Source organism: Myotis brandtii, unplaced genomic scaffold, assembly GCF_000412655.1.
Source record: "Myotis brandtii unplaced genomic scaffold, ASM41265v1 scaffold744, whole genome shotgun sequence".
NCBI lineage: Eukaryota > Metazoa > Chordata > Mammalia > Chiroptera > Vespertilionidae > Myotis > Myotis brandtii.
The window spans coordinates 1,559,700-1,568,563 of record NW_005370965.1 but is presented as its reverse complement, the minus strand read 5'-3'; the positions used below and the strand labels follow the sequence as shown (position 1 = coordinate 1,568,563).

General features: G+C 54.1%; 1 protein-coding gene across 1 annotated transcript; it reads left to right on the top strand.

Moving 5' to 3' along the window:
* The first annotated feature begins 206 nt into the window (after positions 1 to 206).
* B3GNT7 (UDP-GlcNAc:betaGal beta-1,3-N-acetylglucosaminyltransferase 7) lies at positions 207 to 2,853 on the top strand. Its single transcript, XM_005882966.2, has one exon. The coding sequence runs from the start codon at positions 420 to 422 to the stop codon at positions 1,659 to 1,661; it is 1,242 nt and encodes a 413-aa protein (XP_005883028.1). The 5' UTR covers positions 207 to 419; the 3' UTR covers positions 1,662 to 2,853.
* The last annotated feature ends 6,011 nt before the right edge of the window (positions 2,854 to 8,864 follow it).

Genomic DNA, 8,864 nt, shown 5'->3' with positions numbered 1-8,864 from the left:
GGCAGCCGTGGGCAAACTACAGCCCACGGGCCAGATCCGGCCCGTTTGAAATGAATAAAGGTAAAAAAAAAAAAAGACCGTACCCTTTTATGTAATGATGTTTACTTTGAATTTATATTAGTTCACACAAACACTCCATCCATGCTTTTGTTCCGGCCCTCCGGTCCAGTTTAAGAACCCATTGTGGCCCTCGAGTCAAAAAGTTTGCCCAGCCCTGGGTTAAGGGAACCCCATCGAAGTCATTTAGCTTGTCAGTGACAGGGCCACAGTGCTCTTCTTAGGCTCTATGCTGTGCGGCTCCTTGTCTTGGAGGAGGGAAGTCAGGGTGGGAGAGGAAGCAGAATCCTCCTCCGACCCACACCCAGGACCCATTGCCCCATCTGGGACTATAGTTACACACCAGGGCTGCTGGGAGGATCATGGGGATTCATCTTTTCCTCTGTTTCCCCCCTCCCCCCACCTCCAGGAAGAGAATTGTCTACAAGAGTGTGTGTCTGTCCCTAGCCCTGCTCGTGGCCATAGCTGTATTCCAGCGTAGTCTGACCCCCAGTCAGTTTCTGCAAGAGCCCCCACCACCCACTCTAGGGCCACAGAAGGCCCAGAAACCAAGTGGACATCTGGTGAACCCCAATGACTTCTGGAAGAGATCGAAGGATTTGGTCTCCCCCGTGCTCATGGCCTCACGGGGCCCTCAGGCCTGGGACGTGACCACCACTAACTGCTCAGCCAATATCAACTTGACCCACCAGTCCTGGGTCCAGGGCCTGGAGCCACACTTCCAGCAGTTTCTGCTCTATCGCCATTGCCGATACTTCCCCATGCTGCTGAACCACCCGGAAAAGTGCAACGGTGACGTCTACCTGCTGGTGGTCGTCAAGTCGGTCATCACGCAACATGACCGCCGGGAGGCCATCCGCCAGACCTGGGGCCTGGAGCAGGAGTCGGTGGGCAGGGGCCGAGGTGCCAGGCGCACCCTCTTCCTGCTGGGCACAGCCTCCAAGCAGGAGGAGCGTGCCCACTACCAGCAGCTGCTAGCCTATGAGGACCGCCTCTATGGCGACATCCTCCAGTGGGACTTTCTTGACAGCTTCTTCAACCTGACCCTCAAGGAGATCCACTTTCTCAAGTGGCTGGACATCTTCTGCCCCAATGTCCGCTTCATCTTCAAGGGCGATGATGACGTCTTCGTCAACCCCACCAACCTGCTGGAATTTCTGGCTGACCGGCGGCCAGAGGAAGACCTGTTTGTGGGTGACGTCCTGCAGCACGCTCGGCCCATCCGCAAGAAAGACAACAAGTACTACATCCCTGGGGCCCTGTACAGCAAGGCCAGCTACCCTCCCTACGCCGGTGGAGGCGGCTTCCTGATGGCCGGAGGCCTGGCCCGGCGCCTGCACCACGCCTGTGACACTGTGGAGCTTTACCCCATCGATGACGTCTTCCTGGGCATGTGCCTGGAGGTGCTGGGTGTGCAGCCCGTGGCCCACGCGGGCTTCAAGACTTTCGGCATCTCGCGGAACCGCAACAGCCGCATGAACAAGGAGCCGTGCTTTTTCCGCTCCATGCTGGTTGTGCACAAGCTGCTGCCCTCGGAGCTGCTGGCCATGTGGGGGCTGGTGCACGGCAACCTCACCTGCTCCCGCAAGCTCCAGGTGCTCTGACCCCGGCCGGACCACCAGCATCAGCTGGAGCTGCAATGCCAGGGTGGATGGAGCCTTGGTCCCCTGCAGGGCAGTGGAGGGTCTGGATCTGGGCCTTGTGTGCTCCTGGGTGTTGGGGGCACAGGTAGCCGGGGGCCTCCCTGTGTGGACACTCTCCAGGAAGCGGAGCTGGGGCGCAGGAACGCTTGGAACGGCCCAGCCTGGAGAAGGTCCTCTGGGGAGCGAGGCTGCTGGCAGCCCTCCTAACTGGGTTCATTGCCTCACTCCCTCTGACCCGGTGGGAGGCCCTGGTGGCCTCTGAAGGAACCCCATGCTCAGGTACCTGGGCGAGGCCAGGCCCTGGATGGCTCCGTGGCTGCCCTCTTGATTCACAGAAGGTTCTTCTCCTGTGAAATGCCTTAATCTCCCTGCGGGCCCAAGCAACCTTTTCAGGAGAAGCTCAACCCTGTGCAGGCTCACAGTCCCCCCACACCCACTCCGTGCTCCTTGGTCTCCTGGAGACAGAGCCTCAGAACCCCCTGGGCACACCCTCCCTCCCCCCAGACCTGCCTGGAGTTGGCTGCTCAGCCCCCTCTGCTCCCAGGTGGCTTCAGTCCGGCTGCGTCCTGTGATGCCCCGACCGGCCCCTGCCTGGAAGAACCTGCCCCTCTGACTACCTCAGCGATCCTCAGAACCTCCGGATGGCAGCAGCCCCCACCCCTGACGCAGGGCTCTGCCCCCCAAGTCACGGTGCTGCCCAACCAGCCCCAGCCACGTGCCCTCCTGTGGCCCCACTGAGGTCTGACTCCCTGGCCGGAAACCAGCCCGTTTGACCCTGGAAGTGGACATACCTCTATTACTGTGAAGTTCTATTTATGAAGAATTTGGAGGAAGAAGGCGCCAGGCCTCAGGAGATGGCGGTGTTCCTCCCTTCCCTCATTCCAGCAAGACAACTCCTCCCTGGGCCACCCTGACCCACCCCCAGGGCACCCCGGTGCCTGGCACAGCCCCCTCCAGAACCCTATTGCTCCAGGGCCGGACAGACAAGCATCTGCTCCTGTGAAGGCAGGGAGTGTCCCTTGTGGGCCGCCCCGCCCAGGGTCAGGGGTCCTTGGGGTGGGTGCAGAAGGATGTCACCTCGTATCTCGGGGTAAAGTCACCTGGGAAAAGAGTGAGGAATTGACTGTTTTCTCAATAAAAGGGGATTGGGTTTTTTCTGCCGTGAAACTTCCTGTTCCCATTCCCATCAGAGGGCCTGTCGGGGCCAAGTTGCCAGAGATTTCTGAAGACACAGCTTGTTCCTTGTTCTTGGCTGGTGGGTACACAAGGACCCCTTGAAGGGCCTCAGAGGGAGGTGAGTGCCAGGAGGAAAGGAGAGGCCACAGGGCCCGAGTCAAGAAAGATGTTCCCTGGACTGTTGAGGGGGAGGGGGTGCAGAGTAGGGGAGGTTTGAGCTAACAGCGCATTCCCACGGAGGGCAAGGCCAGAGCTCCGGATCTGATAGTGAGGTTGTTACAGGGAGTGGGGTTGGGTGGGGGCGTGCAGGGGCTGGTGGGCTCCCTCATGGCCCTTCTTGATAAGGTTAACCAGAAGCGCTGAAACTGGCTGGTTGGGGCCGAGAGAGGGGTCTGGTGTTGGGGGAACCGCATGGTGTGGCCTCAGCCACTTACCTCCAGGGTGGGGAGAGCAGCCACCCAGGGAGAAGAGTCCTGGGGCTGTAGTCGGCAAGCAGCATATCCCTTCCTGCCTGTGCCCAGCTCGGTCATTGCAGAGTGGGCCTGGTGCCCCAAGAGTCACTCATGGCTCTCCCCCAGGTGAGTGATAGAAATGGCTGGATCCTAACATAACACATGGAGGGAGGCACAAGATTAAATGGACGTCATCCTGGCCGGGGAGCCTGGGTCTAAGCCAGCCGTGGGCAAACTACGGCCCGCGGGCCGGATTCGGCCCGTTTGAAATGAATAAAACTAAAAAAAAAAAAAGACCGTACCCTTTTATGTAATGATGTTTACTTTGAATTTATATTAGTTCACACAAACACTCCATCCATGCTTTTGTTCCGGCCCTCCGGTCCAGTTTAAGAACCCATTGTGGCCCTCGAGTCAAAAAGTTTGCCCACCCCTGGAAGCCCTTGGAGAAGAAAAGGGAACATTGTTGCAACTATTTCTTCCTCCTCAGCACAGATCCCCACCTTGGTCATCTGGCAATGTAATTTGCAGTGCCCCTGGTTTTAAAAAATTAAGAATTTCAAGATCACTACAGCTGAGACCTAGCCAGTTTGGCTCAGTGGATAGAGTGTTGGCCTGCGATCTGAAGGGTCCCAGGTTCGATTCCGGTCAAGGGCACATGCCCCAGGAAGGAGGCAGCCAATCAATGATTCTCTCTCATCATTGATGTTTCTCCCTTCCTCTCTGAAATAAAAAAAAAAAAAATCACTACAGCTAGCTGAGAGTTAAGTCAAGGTGGGCCCTTCCAAGGTGGGGGGGAGGGGGAGCCTTCCAAGGCGGGCCCTGTGACTGCACACGCCCTGCTTGTCCATCACTCACCCACTGAAGCCAGGCCCTGCCAGGGCTGCCGAAAGCAGAGTGAGGCTTTGGGCCTCTTCCTGGAGTGGAGTCCAGTGAGGGCAAGAGCAGGAAGGACAGCCAGGGGACCACGTGGAAGGGCCACTGACTCAGATAGCTCTGACCTTTCCCGGGTTTGTTGTGTTAGGTCTGACGGGGGCAGCCTTGTGCTCAGCTGCAACCTGAGGAAGAAAGCACCAGCAGCCCTAACCGGTTTGGCTCAGTGGATGGAGCATCGGCCTGCGGACTGACAGGTCCCGGGTTCGATTCCGGTCAAGGGCATGTACCTTGATTGTGGGCACATCCCCAGTAGGGAGTGTGCAGGGGTTCTCAACCTTGGCTGCACATTAGAATCACCTGGGAATCTTCTTAAAATCCTGATTTCTGGGCCTCATCCTCCGGAAATTCTGTTTCTTTGTTATGGGGTGAGGTCACAACATTAGTAACAAAGAAACAGAATTTCTGGAGGATGAGGCCCGGATATCTAAAAGGATTTTTAAAAGATTCCCAGGTGATTCTAATGTGCAGCCAAGGTTGAGAACCACTGTTCTAGCAGAAGGGGGGCCGTGAAGGGGATGAAGTGGGTGTCTGACGGTGCTCCTCAGAGGCTGGGGCTGGATGTGTGCCCTTTCCTCTGGGCTGTCTCCAGCTAGTCCCGTTGATGGGCACTTCCTCAGCCTCTGCCCGTTGGGGGGCCTTGCTCCTGACCCCATTTCAGACCTCAGGGGCCCAGGCCTAGGCTGGCAGAGAGGAATGGGCACCAGCTTAGCACAACCAAATGGAAGGAAAGAAAAGGGGGCCAGAGTAGCAAGACCCCCAAGCACAGGCTGGGGAGCAGGCTTCACCCCTAGCCCTGACAGTGCTCCTGCCTCTTGAAGGAGCAGTGGGCATTTGTCTTGTGGAAGAGAATGGAGGGCCAGGCCAGGCTGAGGACACACGTGACACCCCAGAAGTGTGAAATAGTGGGGCATCAGGAGGGACAGCCAGCTGTGGACAGTGTTGGAGACGGAAAGGCTGGACTGGGGCGTCCCTGTGAGAAAGGCTCACCTTACTAAGAGTTAGGGTGCTTTCTGCAGGCATTGAGGAGCCATCACAGCTTCCAGAGCAGGGAAGAAACAAGAACAGATGGGGATCCTAGAAACATGTCCACACTCCAGTCTCCCATTGGGAGCATGGGGAGGCAGCCAGTCCCAAGTCCCAGGAACATCAGACTGAGAACATAGAACATGGCCCCGAGGCCTGCCCATCACTGTCGCCCAGCTCCTCTGTCTCCTTAACAGGAAGGGGGCTCCACGAAAAAAGAGGCTAGTGACTCAGAGGAGACTTGCTGGGCACTGCCCACCCTAAGCCTAAGCCAGAATACCCCAGCCGACTGTGGCCTTCAACCAGCTCCTGGCCCTCTCAACCCAGCTGACTCTGGTTTCCTCCGGCCGCCTAGGAGTGTGACCTGGCTGCCTCCAAAGACAGCCCTGGCCTTTCCCAGGGGTATTGTATTAGGTCTGATCAAATAATTGAATCTATACTCCCTCTCCTAGGAACTGATCTTTAGACCACTTCACCAACGACATTCCCTTTTGCTTAGACCACATTTCACTTGCTAAGACCATTATCCTATCCCTCCGGACCTTCCCAGGATCCAGACCCACCCAGAGAATTCTCCACCCAGAAAAAGCCCACCTAGAGTCCTTTAAGATCTCTGATTCCCCCTCCCTGGGTGCTGGCGCCATGTGGGGGCTCAGCCATCTGGTTTTCCAGATGACCTAATAAATGTATAATCCTTTACCACTTTTGGCCTCATGCATTCCTCCTTCGGCGATTCTAACATATTGATGATCATCTTGGGAAACAGACACAAAGGGCGTCTGGAAGTTTCCAGAATCTTCGGTATTTACTATCTTGATTCCCAGTAATAATGATAATTATTGCCATTTCATGGAGCACATTCAGTATGCCTGGCACTAGGGTAAGCCGTTAACACAGGGGTCCTCAAACTACGACCCGCGGGCCACATGCAAATACAAATATTGTATTTGTTCCCGTTTTGTTTTTTTACTTCAAAATAAGATATGTGCAGTGTGCATAGGAATTTGTTCATAGTTTTTTTTTTAAACTATAGTCCGGCCCTCCAACGGTCTGAGGGACAGTGAACTGGCCCCCTGTTTAAAAAGTTTGAGGACCCCTGCCTTAACATGTATAATCGAAATAACCATAGCTCGGGGTATAAATATTCCTTCATTTTAATCCCGCATGTACTCTTATTGGCAGAAAATGAAGGGGAGTACACTATGACACCCCAAAATTTGCCTCTTTGGCATAAGGCTTCTCTTGAGCTGGTTGTTTTTTAAAAAACAGCTTACACAGGAGAAGTTCTGAAAACCAAGTAGAAGTTATTCTTTGTAAGGGACATTTAATTTATAAAGGAAAACTCCATTTGTAAGTTTTCCCCTCATACCAGAGGGGAGGGTTTCTAAATCACAAGAAACTGATCAATGAAGAAGGTACAGACTTAAATCTTGGACTTGACAACCTAACCCTTTTACTGGGCTTTTCCTGGTAACCTTCCATAACTGACCTCCCCCAACCCAACATCTTTTTGTCTTCAGCTGATATTTGAGGTGGTGGCTTGGACCACTTCCGGGAGTTTCCTAGTTTTTCTGGGCATCTCCCATGCATACAGGAGGGATACGTGTTCTTAAACTTCTGTGGGGTTTTTTTCCCTAAATACATTTTTATTGATTTCGGAGAGGAAGAGAGGGATAGAAACATCAATGATGAGAGAATCATTGATCGGCTGCCTCCCACGCCGCACACTGGGGGTGGAGCCTGCAACCCAGGCACGTGCCTCTGCCCGGAATCCAACGCAAGGAGCTCCTGGTTCATAAGTCGACACTCAACCACTGAGTCACGCCCGGTGGGGCCTTGTTTTTTTATCTTATTCATCTTTTACTACAGCGATATAAGTTTCAGCTAAGAACCCAAAAGGGTAGAGATGAGTCGACACTCAACCACTGAGTCACGCCCGGTGGGGCCTTGTTTTTTTATCTTATTCATCTTTTACTACAGTGATAGAAGTTTCAGCTAAGAACCCAAAAGGGTAGAGATCAAATTCTTTTTCCTCCCTACAAACTCCTCCTCTTGGAGCCTACTCTGTCCCAAATTGTCCCGAATCTCAGAGCTTCCTTAGTCCAGACAGTGTGTTCTCCGGCACTCTGGGCAGGACTCTTCCGCGGGGTCTCTCCCTCCACACGGGGGCGCTGTGGAGCCCACACAGTCCTGTAGCTTTGTAGGTGAACCTGCCTGGCAGGGCTGCAGGGAAACATGCTTCAGGCACGAGGGATCCTCTTAGTCACCCTCACCAGCTCAGCCATCCTTCCCCAAAGAGCAGCAGCAGAGAGGGGTGCTCACATCCAGCTGTACAGTCGGCTGGGGAACCCAACAAACATTCAGACTGTTCTTGGGAAGCAACTTTCCAGGCCTTCCCTGACAGTAAATGCTAGTCAGTCCCCAACCTGAATCTGGGGGGCAGGTTGAGGGGAGACGGGTCTCAAGCTCTTTCCTCTCCCAAGGCCCTGGGCTTCGGATCCAAAACGCTCCCCTCCCTCCCCTGCTGCCAGCTCTGCATTCCAAGGGGCCTTGAGAAGGGGTACCTTTGTCAGGCCACAAAAGCTGGTTCCACCCCAGGGCAACGGGTGCCCTTTCGCCCACATTTACATAACTGAAGGAGACCACTCAAAGAACCCTACCCTTAACAAAGAAAGCCTGAATCCAGGTGACTGACTCTCCACCTAGGCCAGTTGTCAGCAAACCGCGGCTCTTTGGCCCCTTGAGTGTGGCTCTTCCACAAAATACCACGTGCGGGCGCGCACGTACAGTGCGATTGAAACTTCATGGCCCATGCGCAGAAGTTGGTTTTTGGCCTGGGCGAGTCTATTTTGAAGAAGTGGCGTTAGAAGAAGTGGGGGGTGTCGGTAGGTCACGATGGGAGACGTGGTGCAGATGGGCCGCAGGATACGCAGCGCGGGGGAGGTACATTGTTTTGAGGTACGTTCACTGAGGTTGACCCCTTCCAACTCTCCCATCCACACTCATCTATCTGAAACAAGTATACAAGACAAGTGTGGGTGGGATAGTTGAAAGGGGTCGACCTCAGAGAAGGTTGAGGACGTTTTTAGCAAAGGCCAGCTTAGGAGTACCCTAATTAAGTTAATAACAATGTACGTACCTATATAGTTTAAGTTTAAAAAATTTGGCTCTCAAAAGAAATTTCAATCCTTGTACTATTTGGCTCTGTTGACTAATGAGTTTGCTGACCACTGACCTAGGCTGTAGAGCAGGGAGGGAAGCTTCTAGAATCCCATTATGCACCATGATCAACTTTAGAAATGGAGGCTCCCCTTCCCCCCAAAAAAGGGTCCCACAGTCGTTTAGTGCACAACTTGAACTCAGGTATGTGCTGCTAACCCCTCCCCCTATTCTCGCAAGACCTTCTCCCTCCTCCCTTTTTCCTTGGTAGTAACTTCCATGTGTATTTGTGGGTTTTAGTAACTTCCATGTTATGTCTGATGCTTGATTGGAAACTTAGAGGATTGGCTGCCTCCTGCAAGTACCTCACTGGGGATTGAGCCCAGAACCCGGGCACGTGCCCCTGACAAAATTATTG

Bases quoted from the DNA above. Each gene is read 5' to 3' on its own strand.
- B3GNT7 (XM_005882966.2), top strand. From the start codon at position 420: ATGGGGATTCATCTTTTCCTCTGTTTCCCCCCTCCCCCCACCTCCAGG.